The sequence below is a fragment of the Pelobates fuscus genome, chromosome 4, assembly GCF_036172605.1.
Source record: "Pelobates fuscus isolate aPelFus1 chromosome 4, aPelFus1.pri, whole genome shotgun sequence".
Lineage (NCBI taxonomy): Eukaryota > Metazoa > Chordata > Amphibia > Anura > Pelobatidae > Pelobates > Pelobates fuscus.
In genome coordinates, this window is record NC_086320.1 from 385,483,886 (window position 1) to 385,501,210 (window position 17,325).

At 46.9% G+C, this 17,325-nt stretch overlaps 1 protein-coding gene across 1 annotated transcript; it reads left to right on the top strand.

Annotated features, from left to right (window-relative positions):
* Positions 1–1,019: 1,019 nt before the first annotated feature.
* Positions 1,020–10,331, top strand: LOC134608198 (zinc finger protein 544-like). Its single transcript, XM_063450861.1, has 2 exons — positions 1,020–1,092; positions 8,363–10,331. Exon 2 carries the CDS (start codon positions 8,407–8,409, stop codon positions 9,439–9,441), a length of 1,035 nt encoding a protein of 344 aa, XP_063306931.1. The 5' UTR covers positions 1,020–1,092; positions 8,363–8,406; the 3' UTR covers positions 9,442–10,331.
* Positions 10,332–17,325: the final 6,994 nt, after the last annotated feature.

Consider the following 17,325-nt stretch of genomic DNA (forward strand, 5'->3'; position numbering starts at 1 on the left):
GGGCTGAGGGGTTAATAATACACAGTATGTGGGGGCTGAGGGGTTAATACACAGTATGTGGGGGCTGAGGGGTTAATAATACACAGTATGTGGGGGCTGAGGGGTTAATAATACACAGTATGTGGGGGCTGAGGGGTTAATAATACACAGGATGTGGGAGCTCAGGGGTTAATAATACACAGTATGTGGGGGCTGAGGGGTTAATACACAGTATGTGGGGGCTGAGGGGTTAATACACAGTATGTGGGGGCTGAGGGGTTAATAATACACAGTATGTGGGGGCTGAGGGGTTAATACACAGTATGTGGGGGCTGAGGGGTTAATAATACACAGTATGTGGGGGCTGAGGGGTTAATACACAGTATGTGGGGGCTGAGGGGTTAATACACAGTATGTGGGGGCTGAGGGGTTAATAATACACAGTATGTGGGGGCTGAGGGGTTAATAATACACAGGATGTGGGAGCTCAGGGGTTAATAATACACAGTATGTGGGGGCTGAGGGGTTAATACACAGTATGTGGGGGCTGAGGGGTTAATAATACACAGTATGTGGGAGCTCAGGGGTTAATAATACACAGTATGTGGGAGCTCAGGGGTTAATAATACACAGTATGTGGGGGCTCAGGGGTTAATAATACACAGTATGTGGGGGCTGAGGGGTTAATACACAGTATGTGGGGGCTGAGGGGTTAATACACAGTATGTGGGGGCTGAGGGGTTAATAATACACAGTATGTGGGGGCTGAGGGGTTAATAATACACAGTATGTGGGGGCTGAGGGGTTAATAATACACAGTATGTGGGGGCTGAGGGGTTAATAATACACAGTATGTGGGGGCTGAGGGGTTAATACACAGTATGTGGGGCTGAGGGGTTAATAATACACAGTATGTGGCAGTTTAGGGGTTAATGTGGGACATTGTATTGTTGGGGGCGGAGTCAGATGTGAGGATTCGGCCCCGGATATGACGTCCTAAGCAAGGACCGGAAATTTCATACACAGTACTTCCGGCTGGAGCGTGCCCTTTTGGCGCCTGTTCGTGGCTTCCGGTTGTGCTCCCGAGCTGTGTCCGCGCGGATTGCTGTCCGGGTGAGAAATTCCTGGTCGATGCGCCCATTATGGACTTATATCGCGATATAACGCAATATATCGTGCGGACTCCAGGGGTAGAGAGAATGGGAGAGTTGGAGTATATAGTCCCACACGTGGAGAGAATAGGGGGGGGAGAGGTAGGAGAATAGGGGGGGGAGAGGTAGGAGAATAGGGGGGGGGAGAGGTAGGAGAATAGGGGGGGGGAGAGGTAGGAGAATAGGGGGGGGGAGAGGTAGGAGAATAGGGGGGGGAGAGGTAGGAGAATAGGGGGGGGAGAGGTAGGAGAATAGGGGGGGGGAGAGGTAGGAGAATAGGGGGGGGGAGAGGTAGGAGAATAGGGGGGGGGAGAGGTAGGAGAATAGGGGGGGGGAGAGGTAGGAGAATGGGGGGGGGAGAGGTAGGAGAATTAGGGGGGGGGAGAGGTAGGAGAATGGGGGGGGGAGAGGTAGGAGAATAGGGGGGGGGGAGAGGTAGGAGAATAGGGGGGGGGGAGAGGTAGGAGAATAGGGGGGGGAGAGGTAGGAGAATAGGGGGGGGAGAGGTAGGAGAATAGGGGGGGGGAGAGGTAGGAGAATAGGGGGGGGGAGAGGTAGGAGAATAGGGGGGGGGAGAGGTAGGAGAATAGGGGGGGGAGAGGTAGGAGAATAGGGGGGGGAGAGGTAGGAGAATAGGGGGGGGAGAGGTAGGAGAATAGGGGGGGGGAGAGGTAGGAGAATAGGGGGGGGGAGAGGTAGGAGAATAGGGGGGGGAGAGGTAGGAGAATAGGGGGGGGGGAGAGGTAGGAGAATAGGGGGGGGGGAGAGGTAGGAGAATAGGGGGGGAGAGGTAGGAGAATGGGGGGGGAGAGGTAGGAGAATAGGGGGGGGGAGAGGTAGGAGAATAGGGGGGGGGAGAGGTAGGAGAATAGGGGGGGAGAGGTAGGAGAATAGGGGGGAGAGGATGAATGAAGGGATGGGGGCTGCGCTTAATGAAGGGGTGGGGGGGCTGCGCTTAATGAAGGGGTGGGGGGGCTGCGCTTAATGAAGGGATGGGGGCTGCGCTTAATGAAGGGATGGGGGGGCTGCGCTTAATGAGGGGATGGGGGGGGCTGCGCTTTATCAGGGGATGGGGGGGCTGCGCTTTATCAGGGGATGGGGGGGCTGCGCTTTATCAGGGGATGGGGGGGCTGCGCTTTATCAGGGGATGGGGGGGCTGCGCTTTATCAGGGGATGGGGGGGCTGCGCTTTATCAGGGGATGGGGGGGCTGCGCTTTATCAGGGGATGGGGGGGGCTGCGCTTTATCAGGGGATGGGGGGGGCTGCGCTTTATCAGGGGATGGGGGGGCTGCGCTTTATCAGGGGATGGGGGGGCTGCGCTTTATCAGGGGATGGGGGGGCTGCGCTTTATCAGGGGATGGGGGGGCTGCGCTTTATCAGGGGATGGGGGGGCTGCGCTTTATCAGGGGATGGGGGGGCTGCGCTTTATCAGGGGATGGGGGGGCTGCGCTTAATGAGGGGATGGGGGGGCTGCGCTTAATGAGGGGATGGGGGGGCTGCGCTTAATGAGGGGATGGGGGGGCTGCGCTTAATGAGGGGATGGGGGGGCTGCGCTTAATGAGGGGATGGGGGGGCTGCGCTTAATGAGGGGATGGGGGGGCTGCGCTTAATGAGGGGATGGGGGGGCTGCGCTTAATGAGGGGATGGGGGCTGCGCTTAATGAGGGGATGGGGGCTGCGCTTAATGAGGGGATGGGGGCTGCGCTTAATGAGGGGATGGGGGTGCGCGCTTAATGAAGGGATGGGGTAGGGGTGCGCCGTTAGTTAGGCCGAAAGGTAATCACTCTAAGGCCGAGTTGGATCTAAATTGGATGAATGTAAATTATATACAGGTAATAAGAGGAGAGAAAGCAGCCCCTCTCCCTAGATCGGCAGAAGGAGAGAAAAAAATGAATAAAAAAAGACTCAATTCATCCCTTTCTTTTCTCCTTCTGCCGATCTAGGGAGAGAGACTGCTTTCTCTCCTCTTTTATTACCTGTATCTAATTTACATTCATCCAATTTAGATCTAACTCGGGCCTTAGAGTGATTACCTCACCTGGTTTTTGCTTTCAATAGTTTTATGGAGGTCTGATTGTATAGGTATCTATTGACAAGTTTACAATAAAGCTTTTTTTATTTTATATATATTTTCTATATCCATTGTCTTACCACGTCCTTCCAGTACTTGTATATGATGGCATAGGAGTAGCCTTATAAGGCTTGTATTTATTCGATCTTTGTATTTTGTTTTAGGTTATTTTCTATCCTTGGTTCATCAATGGTGATTAGCATCTATACTGTCTACAGATATCCAGGTGGCTATTCTCAAATGAGAAGTGCTATTTTTTTGACATATAGTGTAGGGTTAAGCCCTGGGATATCCCTGGAATGTCCCACTGGTGTGCAGACTTAGTGGTCTGATTGAACCACTTCGGCTGTTCCGCTTCTGTTTGTATTTCTAAGACGTTTTGTACAATGAGATTTATTATCCTCATGGGGGATTGCCTTTTCTACCTCCTAATGAGGGGGTTGCTCTTTGTAGTGCATGCTTTTCTTATCTACAAAACTGGTGTAACGCTAAACTGGGCAGAACTAGCTTTAGCTAGGAACAAGATGGTCTTATAGAAGAACACAGTGGCAACATATACATTTGACTGTAGGAGTCCTTGAGGGAAATAATTTGTAACTTTTTCAACTTGAAACTCTAATTCACCCTGTTATCTGCTTTCATTTTGTTAGGCTGCAATTCTTCACGTGGTCTTAAAGGGACTCTATAGTCACCATATAAAAGCAAGAAAGACAGGTCCCCCAGCCTTCCTTCTTGCTTTTATATGAACTTTCATTAATTAAAAAAAAAAAATCGGTGTTTTTATATTAAAAACTTACCTCCGTTCCAGCGCCGAGCTCCCCGCTAGGCCGCGCCCCCTTTTTCGTCAAAATGACGAAATCGCGGGGCCCAATGGGACGGCTTCGCGCTGGACCAATCGCGTTCTTCATAGAGCGGCATTGAATGCCGCCCTATGAAGAACCTGAGCGCTTTACCGCGCATGTGCGCGGAATGCGCGTTCGCGAGCTGAGCTGTCTGACTGACAGCTCAGCTCGCTTTCTAAAATTATCAATAAGGGGGGGGACCTACTGTCCCCCCCCGGCCCCCACCCCTGAGCGGCGGGTGGGGGCCCTAAAATTATCAATAAGGGGGGGGACCTACTGTCCCCCCCCGGCCCCCACCCCTGAGCGGCGGGTGGGGGCCCTAAAATGATCAATGAGGGGGGGGACCTACTGCCCCCCCCGGCCCCCACCCCTGAGCGGCGGGTGGGGGCCCTAAAATTATCAAAAAGGGGGGGGACCTACTGTCCCCCCCCGGCCCCCACCCCTGTGCGGCGGGTGGGGGCCCTAAAATTATCAATGAGGGGGGGGACCTACTGTCCCCCCCCCGGCCCCCACCCCTGAGCGGCGGGTGGGGGCCCTACAATTATCAATAAGGGGGGGACGTACTGTCCCCCCCCGGCCCCCACCCCTGTGCGGCGGGTGGGGGCCCTAAAATTATCAATGAGGGGGGGGACCTACTGTCCCCCCCCCGGCCCCCACCCCTGAGCGGCGGGTGGGGGCCCTACAATTATCAATAAGGGGGGGACGTACTGTCCCCCCCCGGCCCCCACCCCTGTGCGGCGGGTGGGGGCCCTAAAATTATCAATAAGGGGGGGACCTACTGTCCCCCCCCGGCCCCCACCCCTGTGCGGCGGGTGGGGGCCCTAAAATGATCAATAAGGGGGGGACCTATTGTCCCCCCCCGGCCCCCACCCCTGAGCGGTGGGTGGGGGCCCTAAAATGATCAATAAGGGGGGGACCTACTGTCCCCCCCGGCCCCCACCCCTGAGCGGTGGGTGGGGGCCCTAAATACAAAGGGGGGGGGGGACCCTAGTTAACCCTCCCCCCCCCCCCCAAAAAAAAATATCTCCCTACCTACCCCCCTCACCCTAAAAATAATGAGGGGGGACCATTAACTAAAAACCTGTAAAAAAGAAAAAATGAGATAAAATCAACTTACCATTCGATGTTTTCTTTCTTCTAAAATCTTCTTTCTTCAGCCCCAAAAAAGGCCAAATAAAAATCCATAATAACCGACGCAATTAAAAAAAAAAAAAAAAAAAACGAGCGCAAAAAAAAATAATCCATCTTCACCCATGGAGGGCTCCGCGCAGACTGAGCTCCGCAGGGTGGGGAAGGCTTATAAAGCCTTGCCCCGCCCTGCAATTAGGCTAAGAACACTCTGATTGGTGGGTTTGAGCCAATCAGAGTGCTCTTTGTCATTTTACAAGCGTGGGAAAGTTTTTTGGAATTTTCCCACGCTTGTAAAATGACACAGAGCACTGTGATTGGATGGATTTCAAGCCATCCAATCACAGTGCTCTGTGTCATTTTACAAGCGTGGGAAAGTTCTTTGGAATTTTCCCACGCTTGTAAAATGACACAGAGCACTGTGATTGGATGGATTTCAAGCCATCCAATCACAGTGCTCTTTGTCATTTTACAAGCGTGGGAAAGTTCTTTGGAATTTCCCCACGCTTGTAAAATGACACAGAGCACTGTGATTGGATGGGTTTCAAGCCATCCAATCACAGTGCTCTGTGTCATTTTACAAGCGTGGGAAAATTCCAAAGAACTTTCCCACGCTTGTAAAATGACACAGAGCACTGTGATTGGATGGCTTGAAATCCATCCAATCACAGTGCTCTGTGTCATTTTACAAGCGTGGGAAAATTCCAAAGAACTTTCCCACGCTTGTAAAATGACAAAGAGCACTCTGATTGGTTTAAACCCACCAATCAGAGTGTTCTTAGCCTAATTGCAGGGCGGGGCAAGGCTTTATAAGCCTTGCCCACCCTGCGGAGCTCAGTCTGCGCGGAGCCCTCCATGGGTGAAGATGGATTATTTTTTTTGCGCTCGGTTTTTTTTTTTTTTTTTTTTTAATTGCGTCGGTTATTATGGATTTTTATTTGGCCTTTTTTGGGCTGAAGAAAGAAGATTTTAGAAGAAAGAAAACATCGAATGGTAAGTTTTTTTTATCTCTTTTTATTTTTTTACAGGTTTTTAGTTAATGTTCCCCCCCTCATTATTTTTAGGGTGAGGGGGGTAGGTAGGGAGATAATTTTTTTTTGGGGGGGGGGGGGGGGGGAGGGTTAACTAGGGTCCCCCCCCCCTTTGTATTTAGGGCCCCCACCCACCGCTCAGGGGTGGGGGCCGGGGGGGACAGTAGGTCCCCCCCTTATTGATAATTTTAGGGCCCCCACCCGCCGCACAGGGGTGGGGGCCGGGGGGGGACAGTAGGTCCCCCCCTTATTGATAATTTTAGGGCCCCCACCCGCCGCACAGGGGTGGGGGCCGGGGGGGACAGTAGGCCCCCCCCCTTATCGATAATTTTAGGGCCCCCACCCACCGCACAGGGGTGGGGGCCGGGGGGGGACAATAGGTCCCCCCCTTATTGATAATTTTAATTTTAGGGCCCCCACCCGCCGCACAGGGGTGGGGGCCGGGGGGGGGGGGACAGTAGGTCCCCCTTATTGATAATTTTAGGGCCCCCACCCGCCGCACAGGGGTGGGGGCCGGGGGGGGACAGTAGGTCCCCCCCTTATTGGACCTACTGTCCGGGGGGGGACAGTAGGTCCCCCCCTTATTGATAATTTTAGGGCCCCCACCCGCCGCACAGGGGTGGGGGCCGGGGGGGGGACAGTAGGTCCCCCCCCTTATTGATAATTTTAGGGCCCCCACCCGCCGCACAGTCAGCTCCCTGTGGGTTCGGGCTTCAGCTGTCAGCTGAAGCTGAAGCTGTCAGCTGAAGCCACGCCCGCAGCAGTGCTGACAGGCTATCAGCACACAAAGCGCGTTCACAGTGCTTTGTGTGCTGATAGCCCGTCTGATGTATTCACCCAGAATGCATCGGACGAGAGGCCTTTTTAGGGCCTCTGAACTCGGAAGTCCCTCTGGTGGCCGTCTGATTGACTGCAACAAGAGGTGTTCCAAGCTTCCAATGTAAACACTGCATTTTCTCAGAAAATACAGTGCTTACAAGAAAAAGGCTCCGGGTAGCTGTAGCACTCACCTGAACAACCTCATTAAGCTGAAGTTGTTCAGGTGACTATAGTGTCCCTTTAAACCCTTTTGCTGCCGTGGACTTATGCATTCACCCATTCTGCTTCCCTTGTCGCTGTGTGTTCACTGCAATGAACAATCAATGCACATGCCAGTCAGATAAAGTTCCAGTAGTTGCTTTTTAATGCGAGTACATTGTATATATGAAACACACTTTCCTTAGGGGTGTATACAACAGAAGGCAATCATAGAACTTCAGTGCAAAAAGTATAATTATTCATATAACATTACGTATTGGTCTACTGCGCATGTCTAGCACGTCTTTTCTAAACTATGCAAAGGTTATCTTGACCTGTGAGAAAGAAAGGGGGAGTTTCTGCTTGCAACAGAATGCAGCAAAGATACATTTCTTGCTTTTAACCCCTGTAGACGTGGAAAGACACAACTAAGACAAAGGCATTTTTAACCCTTTATTTCCCTGTATCTATTACAAGTTCCATTTTCTCTGGTACTGCAGGCGAGTTTGGCAAGGTATATTCAGATGTATCAATTACACCTGTGGGACTTTAACCCCTTAAGGACACGTGACATGTCATGATTCCCTTTTATTCCAGAAGTTTGGTCCTTAAGGGGTTAATAGCTTCACCTCTATTCCTCTGCCGTCTCACAACCACAGAACAATTAAAGCAAGGCCTGTACAGATATTTGTGGGTAACAGGATAATATGTAATTTAATTCATGTCTTCGGTTAACTAATGTACATGAGTCTTTGATTTAGAAACCCAAATCAAATTTTCAGGTGCCCAGAGAAAATTTTATTTATTCCAATGGCAGGATGTTTATGTAGTGCCAGGTATGGTATGTTTAACCCTTTCAAAGCACGAGTATCTTGTATTGTCAGGCCTACTGACCATTCAGTCTTCCAAGCCATGTATTTGGTATATACTTTTAGCTAGTAATAAGAAATACAGAAGTAGAAAGCAGAACATGAGGCTGACACCATGTAACATAATATAAATCTATTCTATAGAGCTCTGTATGTCTAGAGGAATAGTCACTAAGCATTGCATAGGTACAACCATTTATTCTCCATCACCTTTATTTACATTGTGTCAAATTCAAAGGAATAAAACGTGTTTTATTTATTCATTTTTTAAACAGGTTCTGTTACGAACATTAATCAGACATTGGGTGTTTCTAGAGAAATGGAGGATCAACAAACTGAAATTGTTACTGAGTGTGATGTGCAAGAGGATCAAATATCTGCAAAAAGAAGCCGGGAAGAAAGCCCGGAGGAGCAGAATGGAGGTGAGAGTGACCAGACTCAGTCGCCAACTTTCCATGGTAGAAACCTGAGAAAACGTAGACAGTATTATTGCCCTGAGTGTGAAATATGTTTTAAAGACAGTGCCGAGCTCGAGAGCCATCGCAAGAACCACAACGAGGAGAAGTCACATCAGTGTGAGGTCTGCAAAGAATATTTCAGCTTCAAGTCTGAGCTCATTGTTCATCGTAGGCAGCATTCACAAACGACGGTAACTACAAAAGAGAACTACTTTATCATGAGTGGGTCGGACAGCTGTAGCTCCTATGAAGGTGAAGGCGAAGGCGAAGGCGAAGACAGTCCCCCTCCAGAGTACAAGCCACTTCAGTGCAAATACTGTGAGAAGCGATTTAGGGATCGGTCAATTCTAGAAGCACATCAACGTACACACACGGGAAAACTGGCCTACCCATGTATGCTGTGTGAAGAGAGCTTCTCAAAACCTTCTCTCCTTTCTGCCCACAGTAATATCCACAAGGATGGAAAGCCTTTCCAATGTGACCAGTGTGAAAAGAAATTCAACGATCAAGCACTGCTTGTGGCTCACAAGAGAACTCACACTGGCGAGAAACCTCAAAAGTGTAACCATTGCAACAAATGGTTCCCCAATCAGAGCAGCCTTGATGCGCATGGAGAGTGCCACTTGAAGCCTAAACCTTACAAATGCAGGCACTGCGAAAAAAGCTTCAATGACAAGTCACTGCTCATTACCCATGAAGGCGTGCACACAGACACCAAGCCCTTCAAGTGCACACAGTGCAATGAGAGCTTCTTCCTGAAGACACAGCTGGTGTCCCACCAGGCTACACACGCCTCGGAAAAGCCCTTCCAGTGCAGCCAGTGTGAGCGGAGCTTCAACAAGGAAGAGACACTCGTGGCTCACATTCGTGTCCACAATCTTCAGAATCAGAAGTAGCCAGATGACCCCTGAATCATGTTTATGTGGTTTTCGATATTGCATGAACATTCACATGTCGACATTCAGCTTCTGTCTAGTCCTCGTCCTGAGATTCTGCTATAGTGGCTACCGTTTCAGAGACCAAACTCCCCCCTTGCCGGTTTGTGAGCCAGCCTTGGCCCATGGAGAAGATGACATTATAAAACTCCCTTAAGGAAGAACATTCTGTACATTCATAAATATACAGATTCTCTCAGTGGGAAGAATTTTAAACCAGTGAAGTTTGTTTTTGCATATTCTGAAGGGAAGTATCCTGTGTGTCTATCACTCTCCATCAATATGACTAAACAACATAATGTTATACATTATGCTAGCAATTACATATTCATTTACAGTGCGCCTGAAGCTTGTTTCATATGTCTGCTTCCTCCATGTGTTTCCATAGCGCACAACTACAAATAGAGGTCGCCATCAGCATTGTGGGAGCTTATACGACAGCTCTCGGTAGCAATGCATTTATAATAGGTGATCTAAAATAGGGATTGGCCGATATTAATTTTCTTTTTTTTAGAGCTGATCCCGATAATCTGTGAGATTTCAGGCCGATAGCCGATAACTAACCGATATTATGTACATTTCCCATTTTGAAAAAATAAACAATTTCTAAAGGTAAATGCACAAAATATACATGCCACCTGTAGTGGATGCAGTGTGTTTAGACAGGGGAGCTGTGTGTAGTGGATGCTGTTTGTATTTGTGTAGTGTGTATATAATGAATGCAGAGTGTGTTTATGTAGTGTGTGTATATAATGAATGCAGAGTGTTTGTGTAGTGTGTGTATATAATGAATGCAGAGTGTTTGTGTAGTGAATGTAGTGTGCGTAAAATGAAGGCAGTGTGTTTGTGTAGTGTGTGTGTCTGTAGGTATTTAATTTGGGGGTGGGGGGGATATATATTTTTTTCAGTCCCCCCCCCCCCCCCCCTTTGTTACCTGGCATGGGGGGGTTTATTGCATTCCCTGGTGGTCCGGTGGCATGGACTGTGCAGTTGGGGCCTGCAGCAAGATCTTGCTTACCTTCCCAGCAGCTCCCATGTGTAAATCACGCGGCCAGCGTGCCGCGGTAACCCGTGGCAACACTGACGGCCGCGGGAATCAAATATTTAGACGGGAGCTGCTGGGAAGGTAAGAGCTTGCGGGCCCTCCATAGGCTGATACCGAATATTGCCCGATTATATCGGCCAGACCGATAATCGGTCGATCCCTAATCTAAAAGTATCAGCCCTCCATGCAACTAGGAATTCAGCCCAATAAATTCAAAGGGCTTGTCCTGTACGTTTAGAGTATGCATCATCTTACACAACTTGGATTTTTCAATTTCAACTATACATTGTGCTAGCAGAGCTAATGGCAAAATGTATACATATGAAATTTTATAGGGACAATGTAGGCACCATTGAAGTGGTTATAGTTAGGGATCAACCGATTATCGGTCTGGCCGATATTCTGTATTTTCGGCAATATCGATATCTGCCTATAGATAAAGATAATGCAAACCAGGACGGCCAGGCCCATGACAAGCCCGGCGGTCCTGGAGGGACCGCAGCAAGCTCTTACCTTCCCTTCAGCTCCCCTGTCTAAGTCCCGCGGCCGTCAGTGTTTCCACAGGTTACCATGGCAATGCGGCACGCAGGCAGCGAGAGTTAGACGGGAGCTGCTGGGAAGGTAAGTAAGCTTGCTGCGGGCCCTCCACTGCCCAGTCCATGCAACCGGACCACCAGGGAATGCCATATCCCCCCTCCCTGGCCAAGTAAGAAGTGGGGGACTACATTATTTTTTTTTTTATTTAAAAAAAAAAACCTTAAAATTAAATGCCCCCCTCCTTACATACCTACACACACACACTGCATTCACTAATCAAATACTGTCCCTGCATCCACTACACACACATATATTCTTGAAAACATAAAAAATTCTGACTGGCATGTATATTTTGTGCCTTTCCCTACAAAAAAATTGCAAAAAAATAAACATGTTCAGTTAACAGATTTGTGTAGAAATAGTAAATTTTTTCAAAAGAATGTCGGTAAGTTATCGGCTTGAAAGTTCCGATTATCGGTATAAATCTTGGTCAATCCTTAGTTATAGTACCTGGAGTCACCTGGTGCTGTCCCTCCATTCAGTATGAAGCCGTTTTTGAGCGGGTTACCTTCTATATGATGCAGTTATAGTTTCCGTTTACGGCATTGGCTCCTCTCCCGCCTGTCCTTCCACTCTCTGCGTTCGACCTGTAAGTAGTATTCGGGCCTACGCAGTGACAGATATTAACTAAAGTGAGAAATAGCTGAACTGCAAACAAATGAATTGTAGAATTTTGAAATAATTTCGGTTATTGCCTAAACTTTGAAATTCACTTTAAATTCCTGTGAGTTCACACTGTAGGGAGAAACGCTGTGTGTTGAGGCACAAGGACTACATCACAGGCAGTTCTCTGCTCTCTGCTTCTCTGTCACTGCTATTTGACCAGCACATGCTTGTCGGGGGAGAGGGTAGAGTAGGATGTACCGTCCATGATGCCAAGTCTGCCATAGAGCTATGCATTGTGGGTAATGAATTGCATGTCTCGGGTGCCACATTGCTACTCTACAACATTTACATCTGGTCAACCACATTCCAAAGTCCTGCATATTTGTGGAGGCAGGGCAATAATTATGAACAAACCGGTGCGTACAACTTGTTAGATGCCAGCAGTAACTGGATTGAGCAGTTATAACTTCTACCACCCCCCTTAACCTTCAGTACTTAAACCAGAGCAGTCAGGCGTTCTTGATCTCCACTAGTTTGTTATACACGTATGGCTCGGCTTCTGCCCTCGGTCAACATAAACTCAGATTTAACCAGTCACGACATACAGAGAAGCACATTTTGCAGTACAACAAAAAGGTCTTAATGAGCTGTCACGCAGAATGTAAACATTACCATTTGTGTCTCGGAGCTACTGTCCAGTTGGACTTTTGTATTTTCTAGTAACTGCCAAAGTCTGGCCATTAGATTGCATGTGACTTGTTCGATTTCATTATTACCAGAGACTAAGGGTGAGAAGAGCCAACTTTTTCTCTCTCACAAAGCCTAAAAATTCACACAATCCTTTGGAGACTGGAGTACACGCACTAAAAGCTACCCATGTATTCTGCTTCCAGAAAATGTTAAGTCTTATAAATAAAGTTGCATAAATGGTTCCAAATTCCAAGCCTTGGAGATGCATCTGATACCAGGTGGAAAAGAAGAAGAATTTTGGGTTTGGTGGGAATGCTAGAGAATGCCAGGGCGGTAACCTACTATTCCCAAGCAAGATGGACTAAACATGGCTTATTGCATGTGTCTGTTTTATGGACAATACTGAGGATTTTAGCCGTTTTACACAACAAATGGCTCTGCTTTGTGGTATTCCAAGACTTGAAGCAGACCGTGTGTTACTGTAATTCCCCTCTGCTTCATACAAACAGACCCCTGTAACCTCATACCAACTGAACACAACTGAACAAAGTGCCCCGGGGAAAGCTTACAGATGGAAAAAGAAAGTGATTTGCAAAAATATTTCATGTAGGTGCTTGGGGATTTAAAAGTGTTTGCCTTTGTTTCAAAGTGTTGTGCTATAAATATTAGTCACCTATTGTGGGTGTAACCTTTTCTTTCTGGGTTTCACTCCTGGCTTAGTTATCAGACATCGGTGCTGGCTATTTGCCTACATGGTTATATTGGTGTAGGAGTAAATACTGCCTCTGTATGCCTAAGTAATCCTCCTATATTGTAGTCACCCAGCAGCAAGTGTACTACAGCCACCATAAGGGTGTGGACGGTTTATGGTTGAGGTACCCCAGAGAGAATGATTGCTGACATGATTTTGAAGGGATGTCCTATTCCATCTTTATTTTGAACTAAAGAGAACTTGTATTGTATGGTGCTGTTTAGGTTCACTATACCCTTTCTGGGTTCAGTGGAAGTTTCCTTGCCCTTTGTAGGCGCCAGCCTAGACCTTCTGGGAGCTTCATGCGTTTTATGCTTATGATTGCCTCATATAAGCACTGCTTTAGGTATGAAGTGCTTTAAGTTCCCAGTATGCTGTGTGCTGGCACTTCGTCACGTTGAGTATGCCCAAGATGTGAAATCCTGTAGAGGTTCATCAAGGCAAATCCTTAAATGCATCATTAACTATATGAACTAGCTGATCTGTTATTGCATGATCTGAAAACATGTATCTTATTGGGATAAATACCCTTAACATTGTACATCTAGAATTCAGCTAAAGGGTTCTGTGGCCGTGCCGTGCCCCCGAGCTCTGGACGCCCAGTGCTACTTGTTTCCTGTATAAGTGGCTGATTACGGAGTTTCGCTATTTGCATTTATTTGGTTTTAGTTTTGATTAATGAAAATAAAGTGCTTTTCGTGACAAACTTTTCCACGTCTGGTTAAGCTCCTGTTTAGTGTAGAGAAACCAATGTTTGCTCTGTTTTAGCAGACTGATTTAGGTTTACTTTTAGTGTGTAGATTTGTTAATAAAACAATACTTGTTTATTTCTAAATAAACGGCCTTGAGACACCATTTGATGTCCTATCATTTTATTTATAACCAGGAGAAAGCCGTAAAACCATAACAATATATTGCAGATTATTGCGTAAAGGTTTCCTGCAACTCTACATCTTCACTCGTTGTGTTCTATGAAGGAACCAGGGCCTCACGCTTTCGCAGTTGTGGCAAATTTAGAAGGACCACACCTTAGCGATAGCTCTGTTAATTGGGTGATGATGCTGCTGACACAGACACCTGGAGCTTCTTGGAAGAGATGGGAATTGTATAGCGTGAGTGCAATCTGAAAAGGCCATATTTAGACATGTTCTATTAAGGATTTTTTTGCATTGACAATCACTTTAAGGGCTTTATTATGACTAATGTGTATATATAGTGTGATATTTTTGCACTATGGGTCCTTCGTTGCTGGGATCGGGGGTGTCTGTATCTTTATGCCTGTACTTTGAGTTAAAATACTGTTACTGAAGAGGGACCTTCCACTCCACCTCCTGAACTCTGCCAGTGTGCCTAACCTCACACACTGCCTTCTCTGATGCTGTAGTGATATGTTCTCCTACCATTCTCCTACAATACATCACGTATCAAATTCTCTTGTTTCTTGTGCCAGGATTTAAATGAATTAGAACTTCCAATGATAAAATGCATTCACCAAAGAGCAAGATTCTTCCAAAAAAGCAAAATAGTACATTTATAGTGAGAATAGGGTCTCCTTAGTAAAATGGCACCTGCATAACTACAAAAGTCTGTATACTCAAAGGTTCAGGTAGTTCAAATGTGCCAGTGACTTGTGTTTTTCTGTATCCCCCCTTTTTAACCCCTTAAAGGAACACTATAGTCACCTAAATTACTTTAGCTAAATAAAGCAGTTTTAGTGTATAGATCATTCCCCTGCAATTTCACTGCTCAATTCACTGTCATTTAGGAGTTAAATCACTTTGTTTCTGTTTATGCAGCACTAGCCACACCTCCCCTGGCTATGATTGACAGCCTGCATGGAAAAAAACTGGTTTCACTTTCAAACAGATGTAATTTACCTTAAATAATTGTATCTCAATCTCTAAATTGAGCTTTAATCACATACAGGAGGCTCTTGCAGGGTCTAGCAAGCTATTAACATAGCAGGGGATAAGAAAATCTTAATTAAACAGAACTTGCAATAAAGAAAGCCTAAATAGGGCTCTCTTTACAGGAAGTGTTTATGGAAGGCTGTGCAAGTCACATGCAGGGAGGTGTGACTAGGGTTCATAAACAAAGGGATTTAACTCCTAAATGGCAGAGGATTGAGCAGTGAGGCTGCAGGGGCATGTTCTATACACCAAAACTGCTTCATTAAGCTAAAGTTGTTCAGGTGACTATAGTGTCCCTTAAGGACACATGACATGTGACATGTCATGATTCCTTTTTATTCCAGAAGTTTGGTCATTAAGGGGTTAAAGGTTTTTGGAATCCTTGACCTCACCCCACCTAGAATAAGGGAGCTCTAATCTCTGCTGACCTGTCATGCTGTGCCCCCCTAATCTCTTCTGCTTGTTCTGTTTCTAATCTCTTCCACCCAGACATCAATCTATACTCCACGATCTCTCTCACCCAGTCATCAATCTATACTCCTCGATCTCTCTCACCCAGTCATCATTTTGTACTCCTCGATCTCTCCCACCCAGTCATCAATCTATACTCCTCGATCTCTCCCACCCAGTCATCAATCTATACTCCTCGATCTCTCCCACCCAGTCATCAATCTATACTCCTCGATCTCTCTCACCCAGTCATCAATCTATACTCCTCGATCTCTCTCACCCAGTCATCAATCTATACTCCTCGATCTCTCTCACCCAGTCATCAATCTATACTCCTCGATCTCTCTCACCCAGTCATCAATCTATACTCCTCGATCTCTCTCACCCAGTCATCAATCTATACTCCTCGATCTCTCTCACCCAGTCATCAATCTATACTCCTCGATCTCTCTCACCCAGTCATCAATCTATACTCCTCGATCTCTCTCACCCAGTCATCAATCTATACTCCTCGATCTCTCTCACCCAGTCATCAATCTATACTCCTCGATCTCTCTCACCCAGTCATCAATCTATACTCCTCGATCTCTCTCACCCAGTCATCAATCTATACTCCTCGATCTCTCTCACCCAGTCATCAATCTATACTCCTCGATCTCTCTCACCCAGTCATCAATCTATACTCCTCGATCTCTCTCACCCAGTCATCAATCTATACTCCTCGATCTCTCTCACCCAGTCATCAATCTGTACTCCTCGATCTCTCTCACCCAGTCATCAATCTGTACTCCTCGATCTCTCTCACCCAGTCATCAATCTGTACTCCTCGATCTCTCTCACCCAGTCATCATTCTGTACTCCTCGATCTCTCTCACCCAGTCATCATTCTGTACTCCTCGATCTCTCTCACCCAGTCATCAATCTATACTCCTCGATCTCTCTCACCCAGTCATCATTCTGTACTCCTCGATCTCTCTCACCCAGTCATCATTCTGTACTCCTCGATCTCTCTCACCCAGTCATCATTCTGTACTCCTCGATCTCTCTCACCCAGTCATCATTCTGTACTCCTCGATCTCTCTCACCCAGTCATCATTCTGTACTCCTCGATCTCTCTCACCCAGTCATCATTCTGTACTCCTCGATCTCTCTCACCCAGTCATCATTCTGTACTCCTCGATCTCTCTCACCCAGTCATCATTCTGTACTCCTCGATCTCTCTCACCCAGTCATCATTCTGTACTCCTCGATCTCTCTCACCCAGTCATCATTCTGTACTCCTCGATCTCTCCTACCCATTTATTTATTTTTAAAATATATTTTTATTAAGATTTTGAAATAAAACCGTTATTTGAGCAATGGTTTCACTTGTACAACACAATATTAAAGTTCTCGACAAGGTCAGATGTTGTGGACTTTCAGAAAGACTATACATAATATCACATACACATAATTAATGGACATAACATTTTGTATGATTCTAAGTTGGCTTTACAACGAGAACAAATCCGTATCATACATGGCGATTTCCAGCTATCAAAATCCATTATGTTCCCAGGGTTGTAAATCAAGGTATATGCATATTGGGAGATGGACTCAAGCTCGCCATTATTCTCTACTTCTTGATCTTTCCCACCCAGTCACACTCACTACTCTTCATTCTCTCCCACCTGGTCGGTCATCAATCTGTAATTCTCGGTCTCTCCCACCTGGTCATTATTCTATAATCCAGGAGTATAGCACTGGTACCCAAACAAATCCCTATGCCCCCATACCGTTCTAGGATTTAGGAAATA

Excerpts from the sequence above, each read along its gene's own strand:
- LOC134608198 (XM_063450861.1), top strand. The coding sequence starts at position 8,407 with ATGGAGGATCAACAAACTGAAATTGTTACTGAGTGTGATGTGCAAGAG.